Source organism: Chiloscyllium plagiosum, unplaced genomic scaffold, assembly GCF_037043375.1.
Source record: "Chiloscyllium plagiosum isolate Xiang-an unplaced genomic scaffold, Cpla_swu_hap1 HiC_scaffold_36, whole genome shotgun sequence".
Classification (NCBI taxonomy): domain Eukaryota; kingdom Metazoa; phylum Chordata; class Chondrichthyes; order Orectolobiformes; family Hemiscylliidae; genus Chiloscyllium; species Chiloscyllium plagiosum.
The window spans coordinates 31712890-31733267 of NW_028270174.1; the positions used below are offsets into that span (position 1 = coordinate 31712890).

Genomic DNA, 20378 nt, shown 5'->3' on the forward strand with positions numbered 1-20378 from the left:
ACCAGTCAACAATCCACAAGCCAGAGACACAGCCATACAGAACGGATTCAGGATGATCCAGGTAATGATTACAGCCGCACACAACAGACTACACAAATACAGACAAGAAATTGCGTGCCAAAAATCGTTAATTTCAAAAACCACCAATCAGGAATGGACCCAGACCATAGAACTGAACAGGAGCACACACCGCAAAAAAACCGGCACTAAAAGAAAAAATGGCCAAACTAACACACAACAGAGAGGACACCACAACACATACCTGGGTTAGAAACCTCTCCCACAGACACGGAAGGAACAATACTGGCCGAGGGACTCAACTATAACCACAGGAACGCCAAGACAGCAGATTTCCTAGCAGCACTAGAATGCACACTCAGAAACAATGGACTGACAGAAGAGACACAACAAACAGTGAGACAAAGTATTGTACCCCTGATAACAAGGAAAAGACAAACACACAATCTCAACACCAAGGAGAGGGAAGCACTAAAAACACTAAGAAATGATAAGAACATAATCATATTACCGACAAAGGCAGGATGACGCTCATCCTGGACAAAGCAGAGTACATCCAGAAAGCGCAACAACTACTTGCAGATACCAACACCTACCAAAAGAGGGAGTTTGACCCCACCCCAGAGCTCACCAATAGGATGAACAACACACTAAGGAACCTGAAAAAAAACAGACAGATAACCAGGTTTGACCTACAGAGAATGAAATCTGAAAGAAACACCACCCCCAGATTTTATGGACTACCTAAAGTGCACAAACCAGACATCCCACTCAGACCCATCGTATCGCTACCAGGGACACCATCACACAAATTGGCTAAAGAACTACAACAGAAACTGAAACACCTGATCAGTGGATCCAGACACTCTATACAGTCAACACAGGAATTCTTGGACATCATCAGAAATATACACAGACAAGGAAGAAACTATGGTCTCATTTGATGTAATGGCACTGTTCACCTCTTTCGACAAAACCCTAGCCAGAACTATAAATGCCGGAGGAAACAACACAGAAGCGCTTCACAGGAGGCTCCCAAGCGCTGAGGATGTCACCTAGACAGGGGACGAAATGTCTGCAACACAAATTCCCAGCTCAGCGAACAGAACCACAACAACGAGCACCCGAGCTACAAATCTTCTCACAAACTTTGAATCTATCTATCTGTGCCTTTAAAATGTTCAAATACTCTGCTTCTGCAACCTTTTGAGGAAGAGAGCTCCAAAGATTCATGATTTTCTTACCCCCGTAAGAAAAATATTCTCCTTATCTCTATCTTAAATGGGTAACCACTTATTTTGGAACAGTGACTTCTATTTGTAGATTCTGCTGCAAGAGGAAATATCTTTTCCATGCACATCCTGTTAAGACCTGTTAAGATCTCATATGTTTCTGTCAAATCATCCCTTACTATTCTAAACTCCAACAGATAAACTGCCACTCTTACCTGGTTTACCTACACGTGACTCCAGACCACAATAACATGATTGACTCTTGACTGTCTTCTGCAATGGCCTAGCAAGCCACTCAGTTGTATAAACTGCTACAAAGTCTAAAGAATGGCAAGAACCTGGACAGACCATCAGGTTTGGCATCATTCTCTTTTGCAGCATCAAGAGTTTTTCTGACAGTTTTAAGTTTTGTGAGCAATCAAATGCTATATGTTGGATCGTTTTTTAAAAAAAAAGATAGCCCTCTTTTGCCTCAAAATATCCAATATGACTTTAAATGCAAAATCTGTTAATGTGAAACTACATTGCCAAGAACAATCTATTGTTCAGAAATGGTGGCAGGTCTAAACCTTTTTCTCCCTGTCTTGCTGACGAGATTCCTGCAACAACTTCTTGTCTTCTGTACAAGTGCTTGAATTGGTAGTCCACCTATTCAAAATGTTGTGTGAATTACAAATCCTTGATTAAGAAGGGTCAAACAAATTTTATTAAAAATATTCCTTGCAACATTTCATTCCCACTCAAATCGCATGAAGAAGGAAATTTCATTTTATAATCGTTGGTGCAGGCTTGGAAAATATTAGATGAAAGATTAGGTGTTTTTGGCACTTGCTGGTTTTGAATAAAAAACTGAGATGCATGATCCAGCTTCCAACACTTAACACTTTAAAATCAAGTTTCCTTACCCCAGCAGCAGACTTATCAACCAGGATCAACCGGTTAATCAAAAAGCATATAACATTAAATAATTTCACCTCCTCACATGGGCAATAACAATCTGGTTCCATATGTACCCATCATTCTAGCCAAGTCCACAATATGTCATGTACAGAATGTCTCAATTCAATGATCTTTGACTAGTTTTAACTTTAATCAGAAAATTTGATAAAGTGTACTTTGATACTGGATCATATTGTTTAATGTTGCAGCTTATTGATCAAAATTAATATGTAGTAATGTTAAATGATAAAACAATTACACAACTATTTGTTACTGTTCTGAAAAATGCTGCTTACCTGATTCCAGTCACAACAGGAAAAAGATTGGTACTGGCACTCTCCTCCAAATGTGCTTCACCAACTTTGAATGTCACTTTCTGTAAATCTATGATTGCAACTGACATGTCCTCTAGCATTCCAATCTCCTCGCCTGAAGATTAAAACAGACACCCTTTAAATGTCAGCTTTTCTATAAATCCTACAAAACTATCAAAAAGTGGAATGTCCCAGGGTAAATAGTAATTGTCTTAAAATAAACTTAACAGACCTTGTTACTGTTAACTCCTCATTATTCAGTATATATTTGGAATGGGGGGTGCCAGCTACATGAATCAACTACTTTAATGAGAAATATGGGTGAATGTATTGAGCATATTAGCATTGAAGTTCAAATTGACATTTTTGAGGAAACTTTATTCAAACAGTAAGTCTTTTTTGAAAGTTTTGCCATTTGCATGAAAATTCTGAATGTTTCTCTCCCACATTAAAGGGGGGTTACTGTATACGAGGGAGTCTTTTCTGCTATACTTTTTGTAAAAGACCCAGGTGTTGCTGAGTTACCTTCTTAAACAAACCTAATGGTCCATCCTAAGAGGTAACACAGGCAGCCCATGCTTCAGTCTGGTGAAAATAGTTTGACTTACTCTGAAAATGGTCCAATACTGAAAAGATCATGTGCATACAGAGACTGAATCAAGATAAAATGGTATGGTGGCATAGTGGGTTAGCACTACTACCTCACAGCACCAGGGACCCAGGTTTGATTCTACCCTTGGGTGACTGACTGTGTGGAGTTTGTATGCTCTCCCTGTGTCTGCATGGAACTTTGCGAGGTTCTCTGGTTTCCTCTCTCAGTCCAAAGATGTGCAGGCTAATTGCCCTTTGGTGTCCAAGAATGTGTAGACTAGGTGGATTAGCCATGATAAATGATAGAGTTCAGGTGTGTGGGTCTGGAGAGGATGCTCTTCAGAGGGTCAGTGTGGACTTGATGGGCTGAGTGGCCTCTATCTACACTGCATAAATTCTAGGGTTCTAATTTTTTCAGTTTTTTTTGTTTAATAGCAGATTGGCACACTGTTGCTGTACGCTGTAGAAGCATGAGCTATCCAGAAACAGCTTGAAACACAAACTATAATAGTTTGGCAACTTTCAGAACCACCTTTTCTTTTAAAAATAACATTAAAAAGGTTGCTAAGATCAGCTGGCTTTTGTCATTTCTTCACAGATTACCACAGGTCTCCAGAAAGTGCTTAATTGAATAATTTGGCGGGGTGGGGGAGGCGGGAAGTTAATGGAATTCCCTTTTGGATAGAATAATTTACACTTGTGTTGTTTATGGACTTTACCAAAGCTTAGTATCTATAGAACTTAAGACTGTATATGTCTCGGAGTTTGATAGTTAATGATGAAACATAGAACGTTGTGCAGGAGTAGGCCATTCAGCCCTTTGAGCCTGCTCCATCATTCAAAACGACAATGGTTTATCATCCAACTCCGTTCCCTGTTCTCCCTATACCTTTTGATCCCTTTAGTGCACAGAACCATACCTAACTCCTCCTTGAAAACGTACATTGTTTTGGCATCAACCACTTTCTGTGGCAAAGAATTTCACAGGCTCACTACTCTCTGGGTGAAGAAATGTCACCTCATCTCAGTCCTAAATGGTCTATTCCATATCCTTAGACTGTGACACCTTGTTCTGGACTTCTTGATCATTGGGAGTATCCTTCTTATTTACTCTGTCTAGTCCTGTTAGAATTTTGTAGGTTTCGATGAGACTCCTCCCTCACTCTTCTAAACTCCAGTGAACATAGTCCTTACTGATATAATCTCTTTACATATGTCACTTTTGCCATCCAAGGAATCAGCCTGGTAAATCTTCATTGTACTCCTTCCACAGCCCAAACATCCTCGTCAGATAAGGAGACCAAAAGTCCACAAATCGGCTGAGGTCACAAAAAGGTCGTGTACATTTGCAGCAAGATATCCTTGCTCCTGTACTCGAATTCTCATATTATGAAGATAAATGTACCATCGGCCCTCTTTATTACCTGCTGCAGCTATATGCTCACGTTCAGTGACTGGAGTCCAAAGACACCCAGGGCTCGTTGCAACTTTGCCTTTCCCAATCTATTGCCATTCAGATAATAATCTACCTCCCTGTTTTCGCTACCAAAGTGGATAACCTCACATTTATCCACAATATACTTCATCTGCCATACATATACCCACTTATTCAAAATGTCCAAATCACAGTGAAACATCTCAGTATCCTCCTCACAGTTCACCTTCCAAACCAACTTATTACATAGAGTTCTCTCATCTATATCATTAATATATATTGTGAATAGCTGGGTCCAAGCATTAAACTCTGCAGTAGCCCACTTGTCACTGGCTGTCACTCAGAAAAGAACCCATTTATTCTTACTCTTTATTTTCTGTCTGTGAACCAGTTTGCTATCCAGGTCAGTACACTACCCCAATCCTATGCGCTTTAATTTTACATGCTATTCTCTTATGTGATAGTCCAAGTCAATCATTAGCTCCCCCTTATCAAACCTAGTTATAACCTCAAAAAATGTCCCTTTGTAAATCCATGCTATGTCCAATTCTGTCACTGATTTCAAAGTGCTTTTATAATGGACTCTCGTGTTGTCCCTCCTATTGATGTCAGGCAAACTAGTCTAAAATATCCTGTTCTCTCTTTATCTCCTTTTATAAATGGTGGGGCTACACTTAGCTACCCTTTAATGCATAGGAACTTTCCAGAGTTTATAAAGTTTTGAAAAATGACTTCTGATGCATTCATTATTTCTAGGGCCACTTCATTAAATACTCTGGGATGTAGACTATCAATCTCTGAGAACTTATGCAGTTGCATTAATTTCCCCAAAACCATTTTCCTGCTAATACGGATTTCTTTCAGTTCCTCACTCTCATTAAACCATATTCCCCAATTTGTATATTTATTTACGAATACAAACCAAAGTATGCATTTGATTGGTCTGCCATATCTTTGTTCCCCATTATAACTTTTCCAGTTTTTGATTGTAAGGGACCTAGATTTGTCTTCATTAGTATTTTTACTCTTCACATACCTATAAAAGGTTCTACAGTTTGTATGTCTCCTGTAAAATAACTCTTGTACTCTATTATCCCCCTCTTAATCAATCCCTTTATCCTCTTTGCTGAAATCTAAACTGTTCCCAATCCTCAAAGTAAAGCCACAGAATCTAGTCCACCATAAGTAGATGTGAACAGAAAACCATTATCCATCCTTTCTTCATCATACAGCAAAGGCTTCTAGCTTTACATCATACTGGATAGAGAATAGAAAAATTAAAACTATCTTCAGATAAAATATCCCTCATACCAAAGGCAGATGAGCAGCAAGGGACAGAGTGGTAACATATTTGTGTTTAAAATCTGGAAATGGTTACAACTTTAAGGGTCCCAATCTATTCCTTTTCAAGTCCACCCAGGGAGACAATGGCCCAGTGGCATTATAGCTAGACTACTTACCCAGATGTAATGTTCTAGGGACCTAACTTCGAATCCTGCCATGGCAGACGGTGTAATTTGAACTCTGGAAAATCTGGAAGGAGGAGTCTAATGATGACTGTGAATCCATTACTGATTGTTGGAAAAAAACTAGCTGTTTCACCAATGTCCTTTAGGGAAGGAATCTTCCATCCTTACCCGGTCTGGCCTGCATGTGACTCCAGGCCCACAGCAATGTGATTGACTCTTAATTGCCCTTGGCAATTAGTGTCAAGCTACAAATGCTGGCTTGGCCAGCGACGCCCTCATTCCATTAATGAATTAATTAGAAACTTAATTTCCTGTTTAGAAAGCAACAAGTAACCAATTTCAAAACTTCTGAAAAATCCAGCTATTCCAGGAGATCCTGCAATAAGTCTGACACATAACTCTGGCTATCTGAATCTACCCAGACTAAACCTTCAAGAGTAAAACTACATTCTTCAAGGACTCAACATATGTTTCTTTTCATAAGATAAGCAAACCACATGAAAGAATGTTCCATTTTTAATTGGTAAAAGTACATTACATTCTGTAACTTTTTTAGAGAGTGGATGCATGAAAAATTAGATTTTATGGGTGAATGTGTAAATAAATAATCTCTTTCTTCAAATGAAAGCAAGCTTACTGCTGATTATTCCATTTGATCCTCCCCTCACCCTACCCACATACATACACACAGGGGCTGATTAACATACAGCCTCCTTTTCAAAAAATACAGCATTTACTGATAGGAAATAAAATGGGGATATAGTTCTTTCTCATCCCTGTCAATAATACTGTCAACATCATGAAAGAGTCCAAGCACTACAAAAAGGAAACATTTACTGACTCATGCTCACCAAAGTGTGAAAGCTCTCATAGTTCTGACAAAGCAATTTAAAAACTAACTTGCAAATGGCTTGGATTAATAGTTAAGATTGTTACTTTACAAGAAAAAAGACTTATCCTATAAGGTTGAAGCTTGAGTAGACAATGTTCTCAGAAAGTCTTGGAATTTCTTTATGTCAAGTCAAACTTTAACCAAAAGAAAATTAAAAACTAGTGACATTTTCAATTATTTATGACCTGAACAGCCTCAATTCATTCATTTGCTCTCAACTAGTCATTGTCAAAAAGCATATATTCTTAAAGTAGTCTTATTGAAGAATATTTGGTGGGTGAAATACAAATCTTGCTCAAAATGTTCATCCACGCATTGCCAAGTTAAGGTCCTTAATATGGAGCTCATGAAGTCGAATGAGAAAATTTATTGTAAGTATTCAGGATCTGGTGAATTGTTACTGACATTAGAGTAAGGGTCAGCAAAGTCAAGTACGATACTGTACCTGTTGTTTCAACCCATCACACAAGGTCAATGAAGTTTGGAACTCAAAAATCAGCTAATCTTTTACATGAATGCTGATTCTGCCAAACAACATTCTCATGGAGACCATTCTTAGCAACATAGACAAAATGTCAGTGATCATGGCTAAATTTTTTGAACAACAGTTTGCTTCAATTTTAATACAAAATTCCAGATGTTTTTTTACTAACCAACACAGTCAGGTGCAATCCCATTTGGCAAATTGCACTAAAAAATAAAGTACTAAGTAGCATAAACTAGGAATATTTCAGCTTCAATCACCAGACCAGGCTTACTTAATACACCTCATAGAGGTCTATATTAGTGGTACTAGTGGAAATTTAAAGAAATGTAGGTACTTTAAGGCATTTAGCTATAATGTATGGAATTATTTTAGTTCTTCTAAGGCTTCAAATATCTCCATTATGTTTACCGAACTTTCCCAAAACCTATATAGTACAAAAGAGGCTGCAACATTTTGCAACTAAATTCCAGCTGATCAGGAACTTAAGCAGGGAGTTATTCTTGGCCATTATCAAAAGCTGCAAATTTGATAAATGAAATAATGGGCGATAATGGAAGGGGTATTGCTCAGATAGACAGCTACCTCATGTGTGGATCAGATTATCATCAACAACACAAAGTTTAAACCCCATTCTGGCTGAAGTACAAGTTGGCCCTATCTCCTTGCCTTATCCATTGTAAAACATCTGGGCACTTTGCCAAGATTCGCTGATTAACTTCCAAGATATCTGCCTTTGGGCAGTGAACTCAAGAAGAAGAAAATAGTAATTGGAGGGGTAGCAATCTGCCTCTGGTGCTTGATATCCCTAGTTAACATTTTACTAGTTCTACAATTAACTATAATATATGGGGCATTTCAAAGTCAGCTCCCCTCCATTGACTATATTTGTTGGTCATTAAGGATTCTTCAGTAGACATGCTGTCAGTTCCTGTATAAGTCAGTTATGAAACTCATATGTTACAAATCCATTATTTTTATACATTTTCTTTTTTGATGAAACACATTGAATTTATGTAAGTATTTCAACTGCACTTTGCTTTCAAGTGATTTAGCAAACAATTGGTTATTTATTTGTAAATACATAACAGTTGGGAAGAAAAAAATCCTAAAAGTAGAATACCAATGATATAAATTTCATCATGTGGATTATTTGAATTTTTACTGAATATTTGAAGAAGTATCAAATATAAATCTACTGTAAAGGTAATGACATCGGAAATTAAGAAGAAAAAAGCACATCAATAAGTGATGGTTAGAAGGCAGAAAGATACAATATGTGGAAACAGAAAACTCTCAGAATGTGCCAAATGATGTTTCAGAAGGATTTGTATTGTGACTGATTTTATTTATTTATACATCATTTATGCACATTTAAGAATTGAAGACATAGTATCAAAATTTGATTTGACACCAAATTGGAAATAAGGCAAATTGTGATCAGAATTGGATTCAGAAAAGACTTACAAGGATATTGCTAGAATTGAAGGGTTTAACCAAAGAGAGAAGCTGAATAAACTGGGGCTAATTTCTCTGCAGTGTCAGAGGACAAAGGGTGACCTTACAGAGGTTTATAAAATCATGAGATGCATGGATAGCATAAATGGACACGGTCTTTTCCCAAGGTAGGGGAGTCCAAAACTAGAGGACATAGGGTTAAGGGGAGAGGGGAAAGATTTAAAAGGGATCTAAGTGGTAGCTTTTTCACGCAGAGGATGGAATTAACTGCCAGAGGAAGTTGTGGAGGCTGGCACAAAACAACATTTCAAAGGCATCTGGATGGGTACATGAATAGGAAGGGTTGGGAGGGATATGGGCCAAATGCTGGCAAATGGGACTAGATTAAATTTGTATACCTGGTCAGCATGAATGAGTCGGGACAAAGGGTCTATTTCCATGGTGTACGTCTCTATGACTCTATGACTGTAGAAGATTGCAAAAGGATATAATTATGTGATAGATGGAATTTAATACAGATAATTGCGACATCTGTATGGAAAAAGTACCTGAGTAATAAAACTTTGCAAAGATTTGAAAAGGAGTAGATTAATTCATCAAATATACAAATGTTAAAAAGTAGAAAAATGAGCTGATAAGATTTTAGGAAAAAACATTTAAAATTCTAAGTTTCATAAATAATCACAGAATCAAAATACAAATAACTAATGCTAAGTCTATGCCAATTACTGGCTCTGTGGTACTTTGAATATTGAATCCACTTTTGGGCACCTTACTTTAGGAAAGATGTTAAAGCAATGAAATAGAAATAGAAGAGAACAGGACATTGGTTAGGCCGCTGTTGGAATATTGCATGCAATTCTGGTCTCCTTCCTATCGGAAAGATGTTGTGAAACTTGAAAGGCTTCAGAAAAGATTTACAAGGATGTTGCCAGGGTTGGAGGATCTGAGCTACAGGGAGAGGCTGAACAGGCTGGGGCTGTTTTCCCTGGAGCATCGGAGGCTGAGGGGTGACCTTATAAAGGTTTACAAAACTATGAGGGGCATGGATAGGATAAATAGACAAAGTCTTTTCCCTGGGGTCGGGGAGTCCAGAACTAGAGGGCATAGATTTAGGGTGAGAGGGGAAAGATATAAAACAGACCTAAAGAGCAAATTTTTCACGCAGAGGTAGTACGTGTATGGAATGAGCTGCTAGAGGATGTGGTGGAGGCTGGTACAATTGTAACATTTAAGAGGCATTTGGATGTGTATATGAATAGGAAAGGTTTGGAGGGATATGCGCCGGGTGCTGGCAGGTGGGACTAGATTGGGTTGGAATATCTGGTCAGCATGGACGGGTTGGACCAAAGGGTCTGTTTCCATGCTGTACATCTCTATGACTCTAAGAGAAATACTAAGAAGATGTGAAGGATAAAAAACTTTCATTATGAGAAGTAATTGGAGCTCTTTTCCACTGATGAGAGGTCATTAAGAAGTCTATTTGGTATAGTGTTAAAATTTGTTTAATTTGGTGGATTAAAGTTTTTCAAGGTAAAACAATCTATCTGTATATCTGTCAGCTGATGGTTAGCAACATTAGGAAATAGTTAAGGGTAAGACTGAGAAAAAGAGGGAGAACAAGTCTGTGAAGAACTGTCTAAAATGCATGATATATTAGAGCTCTTGTGAGGAGTCCTCTTGAGGTTCAGTGGTACTGGCCTTCCCCCTAAACAAATGGCTCCATGTATCTGAGAGACCAAAATCATTAGAAAGAAAGAATGATAAAGCACAGAAATTGAGACAGATGATTAGAAGCATAAGAAAAGATAAACATTGCAGAAAAAGCTTTATATGTCTTAAGTGGAAGACCTTTGGTGACCTCTTCCGGCCTTGATATGTAGTAACAACAACATAAACAACTGGAAAATTCATTAATTGTTTGAGACCCAATTTGCACTCATATAATTTTGCCAATAATCATGGAAATTAAACTTATCTTTTTAATTTCAAAGATGAGAAAAAAAAAGGAAATTGTGAAATGCATAAAATAAAGATTACAGAAGAGATTTATATTTTTGTATATGTACTGTACCACCTTTAAGATTAGAAACACAGGACATTGAAGAATTCAAAATTTCATTGTTACACACTTGGCAAAATAAAATTCTAGAAACGAGTGTCATGGACCTTCAGTTTTGTTTGAGCAGATCCTGTTCCAGTACAATAACTACATCAGAAGCGATATTTATAATGCAAACAGGATTTCTTGCTTATTGGCAGTGTTAGAGAAATTCAGGTCCATAATCTCACAATTTCTTTGTTGTTTTTGTTATATATAAAGTGAAACACGATCAAAGGAAGCTGCTTGGAGCTAAAGCTAAGTATGGTAGTCCTATTCTTGAAAACAGGAAGGTTGGCAATCCTAATTAAAAAAGAAATCAATTTCTAGAAAGTTTGAATCACTATTTTGTTCATAACTAATAAGTTACAAACTATATCTTTAGATCAAACTTATTAATATCTATACTTGCAATCATTTAAAATTAATCCTTTAAAAGCAATTTTAACTTAGTTTTTGATCTTGTTGTGCCATGTGCATTTAAAATGCCAAAGAAAGTCATACTACAGAAGGAGGCAATTTGACATTCTCTCTTTAAGGGCAATCTAAAACTAATCCCACTTCCTCTTCATATCTGTATACCTTCTACTGTTCAAATATCTACCTAAGTCTTTTGTAGAACATGCCGTGGTCTTAACAATGCATTAACTATTCTCTCAATCAAAGTACGTAGCCTTTAAGAATCCTCCATGAAAAGAAATTTCTTGTAATCTTTCTCCTCAATGTGTTTGTGACAACATTAAATAAATAACACCCAGTATCCCTATCAGTAACTTTCAGTCCAGTGTAACCATCCCACAGTTCCTCTCTAGGTGATGAGTTTGAAAATATGCTATTTGAGAAGTCACACAGAATGAATTGGTACAACACATTGTTTCCAATTTCCTCATTCTAAAATATTTCCTCTCAATTTCTTGAGTGACTTCTCTCATCAATATCCACATATGCTCTGATAAAATGATACAAGGGAAAAATCTATGGCAATACTCGGAGAATATCCAAAGTAGAATATACTCAGAAAGAGGCAAATATATAAGAGATAAGACCATAAGACAGAGGAGCAGAAATTAGGCCATTCAGCCCATCGAGTTTGCTCCGCCATTCAACCATGGCTGATATGTTTCTCAACTCCATTCTCCCTGTAACCCTTGATCCACTTAGTACTCAACAGCCTATCTATTTCAGTCTTAAATATACTCAATGGCCTGGCCTCCACAGCTTTCTGTGGAAATTAATTCCATAGATTCACCACTCTCTGGCTGAAGAAGTTTCTCCGTACCTCAGTTCTAAAAGGTTTTCTCTTTACTCTAAAGCTATGCCATCGGGTCCTAGACTCTCCTACCAATGGAAACATCTTTCCAACATCTACTGTGTCCAGTAGATATTGGAAAGAACTATAAACTGTTAGCAACATCTATTATTTATACTAATAGATTATGTAGGGTTCCAAAGCTGGATGTGACACTACATTCAGAAATCTTATTATCTAAATTTGCAAAAATATGCATTAAAAATCTTTTCAGATAGTACATTAAAACTCCAACTGGAAATGCTTTAAAGAATCCCACTGTATGAACCTTGGCAGGCACTACAAATGAGAATGCTTGAATTGAAAATACGACTTTTTGCTGCAGGATAATAATGTCAATGCATTCACCTAAAGGTTCCCTGTTATTTCAGCAGATGCATTAACTTGTTAAAAGTCGGTTAGTAACTCCCCAAAATCATGGAACAAAATTCCATACAGTCAGTTTCTAGGGTTTGACTGATTTTTTAAAACACATTTACAGATAATACTGTTAATCCATTCATTATGGTAGAAAATACCAGTGAATTTTCTATATGGCTTAAACAAAGTTCACACTGACTTTGTTTGCATAGTTTAAAGGGTTAATTTACTGTAATAAATCAGTGGTCCTAGTAATGGAAGATTCAAACTCTATAAGTAAACATTAACACTAAAGCAGTTACAGTAAAATTGTACAACCTACATTAAAACAAATCATGTATACATACATGCACTATAATTATTTTCGATCCCAGAGCTCACATGCTTGAGGCAATATTACCTTTCATTGTTCAGCCCTGATTTGGAAATGCCAGTGTTGGACTGGGGTGTACAAAGTTAAAAATCAAACAACACCAGATTATAGCCCAACAGATTTAATTGGAAGCATACTAGCTTTCAGAGCGCCACTCCTTCATCAGATGATTGTGGAGGACACAATTGTAAGGCACAGAAGTAATTCATGTAAAACTCTGTTATCTCACTTTTTAGATTAGAATCAATCTAAACATCATGGCATAGACAGAAAACACAGGAGACTAACACCTTCAACATATTGTCTAGCTAACACCAATTGTTACAATTAACCTGAGAATGCAACTTTTAAAAAGAAGTTTTGTCATTTACACATGAAAGAAGTGAAACTATCATTCAGACAGATGAAAGACTCAACAGACAATCAAGGTATTTTTCAATGTATAATTTCAGTTACATCACACTGTAAATTTTTGCTATAAATTCTGTACCTTACAATTGTGTCCTCCACAATCACCTGATGAAGGAGCGGCACTCCGAAAGCTAGTGTGCTTCCAATTACAGCTGTTGGGCTATAACCTGGTGTTGTGTGATTTTTAACATTGTTCAGACCCGAATTGTTATATGCACTGTGCCTCATTAGCCCAATTCACTTCACTGTTATGTTTAGTGCTCTTGAAAGCTGTGTTCTAGTCATCAGTGAGGCAAACTGACCACCTCCAACAAGCACCTTAACCTGTTGCTAAGGTTAATTAGGATGTGCTGACAAAACAAGATGGGTTACTTACTGTATGTGCTGAGAAGTCCTTCAAACTGTACAAGCAAACCCACAGTGTGAAGCTGCAATAGGAAGTCCTGATCATGTAAACATGTGTGCAGTTTGATCACAAAACCACAGACGAGGCCTGCAAGCTGAAACAATGAAAAGTAATAAGGCATTAATTTGAAAATAAAGTGGTAGTTTTAGTTAATAAACAAAATAATTTTCAGGCACAATTTCAAGACTTGATATAAGTACTATAGGATAGAATGAAATTAACAGTATTGCACTTTCTATTTCAAACCTATGGAGGCAACAGGGAAGCAATTGTCTGAAATACGGAGATTACAATGGCACTAAAACAAAACATTCAAAATCCATTATTATAATGAACATTGTCCATTCAGAGGCAAATCACCTTCCCTTATAAAACCTGATGCAAAAGCAAGGAGTGGCAAATATTGGAAAGCTGAAATAAAAATAAAAATTGCCATAAATAATGAGTTGATCTAGCAGCAACTATGGAGAGAGAAAACAGATAAACTTCAGGTCAAACACTTTAATAGTGAAAATGGTTCTCCATTTACAATCTTGCTCAATATCCAAAATCACAGATTTGCAGTGACAATCTTTAAAATGTTATACAGCAGGACTGCATGATCTCAAATTATAGTCATCATGTTGTGAGAAAGTTTTAAAAAGTAATGACTAAATCTCCCAAGATGCTGTCAACACTGCTCAGGAGCTAATTGATGTGGGAGAATGTGAGAAAATAACCAGCCATTAATCCACGTGTAACTGCTTGGTAGTATGGAATTTAAATACTACTAAAAGGAGGCAAGTAAAGATTAGGGAGAAGCCAGAAGTATGATAAGCCTTTAAAATCCAACAGGCAACAACTAAAAAAAGCAATCAGGGGAGAAGATGAAATAGGAAGATAAGCTAGCTCGTGATATAAAAGAAGAGAGTGAGTTTTTTAAATATATAAAAGGATAAAGAAAGGCACCAATGGATGTTAGATCACTAGAAAATGAGGCTGAAGAAGCCATTATGGAGAACAAGAAAATAGTAGAGGAACTGAATTTGCATCAGCCTTCAGGATGAAGAGCTTGTCTTATGAGGAGTGGTTGAGAACTCTGGGTTTGTACTTGACGGAGTTTAGCAGGATGAGGCCAGATCTCATTGAAGCTTACAAAATACTGAGGGACCTGGATAAAGTGGATGTGAAGAAGGTTTTTCCACTCATAGCAGAAACTATGACCTGAGGGCACAACCTCAGAGTGAAGGGATAAACATTTGGAATGGAGATGAAGAGGAATTTCTTCAGCCAGAGGGTGGTGAATCTGTGGAATACACTGCCACAGAAGGCTGTGAAGGTCAAGGCAGTGATTGTATTTAAGACAGAGATAGAGAGACTTTTGATTAGTAAGAGGATCAAAGATGACAGGAAGGCGGCAGAAGAATGATGTTAAGAAATATTAGCCATGATTGAATTGTGGAGTAGACTCGAGGGGCTGAATGACCTTATTCTTCTCATATATCTTATGGTCTTAAATGATGAAGAAATATTAACAGTTTGGCACTAATTGTAATAACATTCAAATATCAGAGTTTGAAATAAATCTACAACCCTGAACGATCTCTCATGATGTTGCTCACAGATTTATATTCAGCCAAATAACTTTAAGTGGATTCCTACTACTTTGCCTCAAAGCATATCTGCTCATTATGTTTACTTTCTTCCCTTATTCCATCTGGTTACTATCATGTTCCACCTTCCATTTACTTTTCTTAAATGGTGGACATCAAAGAGGGTTACCTCATATTTGAACAGGATCTGGACCAGATGGGCCAATGGGCTGAGAAGTGACAGATGGAGTTTAATTCAGATAAATGCTGCATTTTGGGAAAGCAAATCTTAGCAGGACTTATACACTTAATGGTAAGGTCCTAGGGAGTGTTGCTGAACAAAGAGACCTTGGAGTGCAGGTTCATAGCTCCTTGAAAGTGCAGTCGCAGTAGATAGGATAGTGAAGATGATGTTTGGTATGCTTTCCTTTATTGGTCAGAGTATTGAGTGCAGGAGTTGGGAGGTCATGTTGCAGCTGTACAAGACATTGGTTCGGCCGCTGTTGGAATATTGCATGCAATCCTGGCCTCCTTCCTAACGGAAAGATGTTGTGAAACTTGAAAGGGTTCAGAGGAGATTTACAAGGATGTTGCCAGGGTTGGAGGATCTGGGCTACAGGGAGAGGCTGAACAGGCTGGGGCTGTTTTCCCTGGAGCATCGGAGGCTGAGGGGTGACCTTATAGAGGTTTACAAAATTACGAAGGGCATGGATAGGATAAATAGGCAAAGTTTTTTCCCTGGGGTCGGGGAGTCCAGAACTAGATGACATAGGTTTAGGGTGAGAGGGGAAAGATATAAAAGAGACCTAAAGGGCAACTTTTTCACGCACAGGGTGGTACGTGTATGGAATGAACTGCTAGAGGATGTGGTGGAGGCTGGTACAATTGCAACATTTAAGAGGCATTTGGATGTGTATATGAATAGGAAGGGTTTGGAGGGATATGGGCCGGGTGCTGGCAGCTGGGATTAGAATGGGTTGGGATATCTGGTCGGCATGGACGGGTTGGACCGAAGGGTCTGTTTCCATGCTGTACATCTCTATGACTCTATGAGTACATAATAGTATAAATCAATTTGGGAAGTCAGTCTGCTAGTGCTTATATAAGTTATATTTGGTAACAGGAACGTTAAATCGTCAGAATTCTATTGGCTAATTTGTAGATAAATACGAACTTTGACTGGGCGTTAGCTCCTGGGGGGAGCTCCTAAAAGGGAATTAACAATCATGAATTTCTGCATTGGTTATTTTTGGCAGAGTACTGCAGTGTTTGCTATTGCCTTCTGCTGCAATGGTCAATACATACACACAACCATATCACAAGGCTTCCAAATATGCAGAATTTGCAAGCGGGGCAAACATCATTAACTAAATTAGATTAGATTTCCTACAGTATGGAAACACACCCTTTGGCTCAACAAGTCCACACTGACCCTCTGAAGAGTAACTCACCCAGACCCATTCCCCTACCCTATATTTACTAATGCACCAAACACTATGGGTGATTTAGCATGGCCAATTCATCTGACCTGCACATCTTTGGATTGTGGGAGGAAACCCACGCGGACACAGGGAGGATGTGCAAACTCCACACAGACAGTCGCCCGAGGCAGGAATCGAACCGGGGTCCCTGGCGCTGTGAGGCTGCAGTGCTAACCACTGAACCACCGTGCTGCCTAAAGTGTGAAAAAGCAAAGAATTCAGGGCATTCAAAAAGACATATTTATGGGTGTTTGTGACTTGTTTCTGGTAAGTGTTTTCCGTATCTGGTAAATTTTATTTTTAGAGAAATTAGGTGATGTGAATTAAAGACAAACAAACACTAGAGAAACTCAGCAGGTGTGCAGAACTTATGGAGAGAGAAATAGAATTAATGTTTCAAACAAATTACTTGTTCAGTTCAGCATCCATAGTATTTTGCTTTTATTTGAGATAGATGAAAGTTATCTTGCTGTTGTATCTTCGAGAATTTTATTTGCCTGGCTAAGAAATGGTACAATTATATATGGTGGAATATTAATGGAAAGAAATTCAAGTTTGTCTTAAGACCAATGAAGAATTAAAGTGAAAACACGGAGGTAAAAACATGGACTTAACATATCAAGTAGGTATGATGAAAATTGTCCAATGGATTGATGTAGTGAACAAATGCAATGTACTTAATCCGATAGAAAATTTTACTCTGAGTTATTGAAATTTCTGATAACCAATGGCACGACAGGTTATGGGGAATTTATGGGTAAAAGACATTGAAATGTTCGATCAGCCATGATCATGTTAAATATAGAAGCAAGCTTGATGGGCTGAATGGGCTACCTATGTTCCCATGTAAAGATAAACTTTGGACGAACGAAGCACTGATTAATTGATTACTGTTCTTTATTTGATATATTATTTCAACAGTAAATGGAACTGCAGTAAAATGCCTTATGTAAAATATTGACAACAACATAATTATGTTTTCAATTTTTAATTGTAATCGAGTATTTGGTTTTCTACAAGTTGAATTTAGTCTACAGGATTTTGTCCACTTTGGTGACAAAGGGCAAGTCAATCAAAACAGTTTGGAATAATCACAAGTTAAGAGTGTTTAACAGTTAATTAAATGATCAAGCAAGAACCAATAGTATTTTAATCCAATTTTACATATTGGGAAATTGTAGTTGGGATTTTTGCCTTCTCTGAGACTGAAACTTGACAGCTTTGTTTGAAATGTGTCTGAATTTTTTTTTAGGATGGCTTGGAGTACAAGTGTTCATTTCACAAATGAAAAATGCTGATCTGCCTAATATTAGAGCACTGAAATATATCAGTGTGATACTGACACATCTGTATGTATGCTCATTCAGTGCTATTATCAGACCTCTAACTGTATTGTCCTACGAGTACTCATTATGGGTGTATGAACATACAGGGAAAAAAGTTATTGGATAATTTAGTACTTTCACCATTAAGTAGTAAGTTTATAAGTTTAAGTACCATTCCAGAATTTGAACACATACCTAAGAAGAAATACAATTACAATACTAAAAGAGTACTGAATTCTGTTATGATCCAAACTTATATTATGAGTTGATTTCATCATGACTCACAGTGACTTTTCTTATGTTGTCTTTCACTCCCCAATGAATAATTATGCATCTGGTCAATTTGGCTTCCTTCTCAAGCTATAGTAGTGCGAGACATGAAATTTACACCACTGTCTTCACCTTCCAGCTAAAAGTCATTGGTGTTATGTTTAAAGACCAAATGCACAGCACTTCAGATGCTACAAGCCAGAAACTCCTTTGCATGCTCTCTTCTTAGGAAACCAAAATGACTCAGTACAGGATGCTGGAACCCTACTTTCCAAATGGAGACCTGGAGATCCTGCTAGTTGAGAGAAGGGCTATCATCTACTTGGAGGATAACCAGATGGCAAGACATCAAACATAGTTGGCCTGAACACAAAGTAATCCAGATCAGTCCTGTCTCCAGAGTCAGATGGAATGCACAGCAGTGCAGGAAAAGGTCAACAACCTTCTCTGCTGAGCAAAGTTAAGCGCCACTATCCTTCCTTTGCTATTCTTACTCATTTTAGCTCAGCCAATGCAGACAAACCTTATTAATGTTCATGGATTACCAACTTCATTATGCATGCAGCATCTCAATGGTTCACAGCTACTTCATCCTCCACAATTACAAAACTCTACAGGTGAAAATCCACCTGTAGCCTCTAAGTAAGCGCAAAATGAGTGGGTGCTAAGAAATGAAGTTAAGTACTTTTCTGTTATTGAATTCTACAAATTATAGATTTCTGGCTTCTACACTGATCTAATGGATATAATATAAAAATAAATTCAACTTAATTGTCAGCATTGTTATACTTCAGCTGAGACATAAAAACTGGGCTATGACTGCTTGATTCTAAGTTGTTATTTCAAAAAAGCAATGATTTTCCTATTATTTAGGCATGCTTTTCAACAAAATTAATCTAAGTCAGATTAACAGATTAGTTAACACATTTATATTTGCGGAATTCTGCCAAACAAAGAATGGCTACTCTCTATAGTTCACTTTTGCAAAGGCAGCATTATGAGTCTTTTAATAAAATGTAAGACAGACTTTTCTTCTTTGCATTATAAGACTGAGGATTTCCTGATCTAGATGGCTCCATACCACAATGTAGATTACAGAATGAACTGAGCCAAAAGAACGAGGATGTATTTAGTCATTTACCAAGCTGGCCGTTTTATCCAAAAAGAGGATGTGGGGATTATAGGCCAGGGCAACATTTATTGTCCATCCTTAATTGCCCTTGAGAAGGTGGTGGCTGAAATAATTCCACAGAGGCCAGTATCTCATCACCAAATCATGCTTTGTTTACATGTGGAGAGTCCATGGCACTGATCCAGCTCCCTCAGAAACAGCTAGTGTCTGACACTCCTGTTTTTTATCAGGGCTCCCTGATTGGACTAGGTTAACAGCACCAAACAGGGAACTCTTATTCTTTCAGGTCCACCTGGCTGACTTTGTTACAATCATTACATCCTCCCTTTCTGAGTCCAAGGAGATAAGCCAGTTCTTTTTTATAGCTCATTCTGGGTGTTTTAGCACCAGCTCGGGTTCCTCCAAAACTGCCTCTGATATGGGCAGCATGGAATGCACAGTAGCAAGTCTTTTGAGCACAGTGTCTCAGAAGAAATTCATTCTCTTTTTCAAAGTGTTGAGGTGGTGACATCTGCCGTGTCCATCTCAGATTGGGAGGTATCTTCAAAGCTTCACAGGTTCTGGAACATTCAGAAAGGCAGTCAAGGAACTGGGCATGATTTTCTTGTGCAGTGTTTGAGAGTTTGCAGCTTTCATAAACCACATGTGCTTAGAGTCATTGAGCTGTACAGCATGGAAACAGACTCTTTGGTCCAACTCATTCATGCCGACCAGATATCCTAAATTAATCTAGACCCACTTGCCAGTATTTGGCACATATCAATTTAAACCCTTCCTATTCATATATTCATCCACTTCCTCTGGCAG

At 37.7% G+C, this 20378-nt stretch overlaps 1 protein-coding gene across 11 annotated transcripts in view; it reads right to left on the minus strand.

Moving 5' to 3' along the window:
• The window catches only part of inpp4b (inositol polyphosphate-4-phosphatase type II B), a 969352-nt gene that overhangs the window by 89932 nt on the left and 859042 nt on the right, over nucleotides 1–20378 (minus strand). For all 11 annotated transcript variants that reach the window (XR_006309059.2, XM_043674147.2, XM_087980071.1 and 8 more), the window contains 2 exons: nucleotides 13763–13886; nucleotides 2486–2618 (listed from right to left, as the gene is read on the minus strand). Coding sequence is in view for 10 of the 11 variants with exons in the window: in XM_043674147.2 (XP_043530082.1) it covers nucleotides 2486–2618; nucleotides 13763–13886 (257 nt within the window). In the remaining variant the exon portion in view is untranslated. The remainder of the gene's footprint in view (nucleotides 1–2485; nucleotides 2619–13762; nucleotides 13887–20378) is intronic.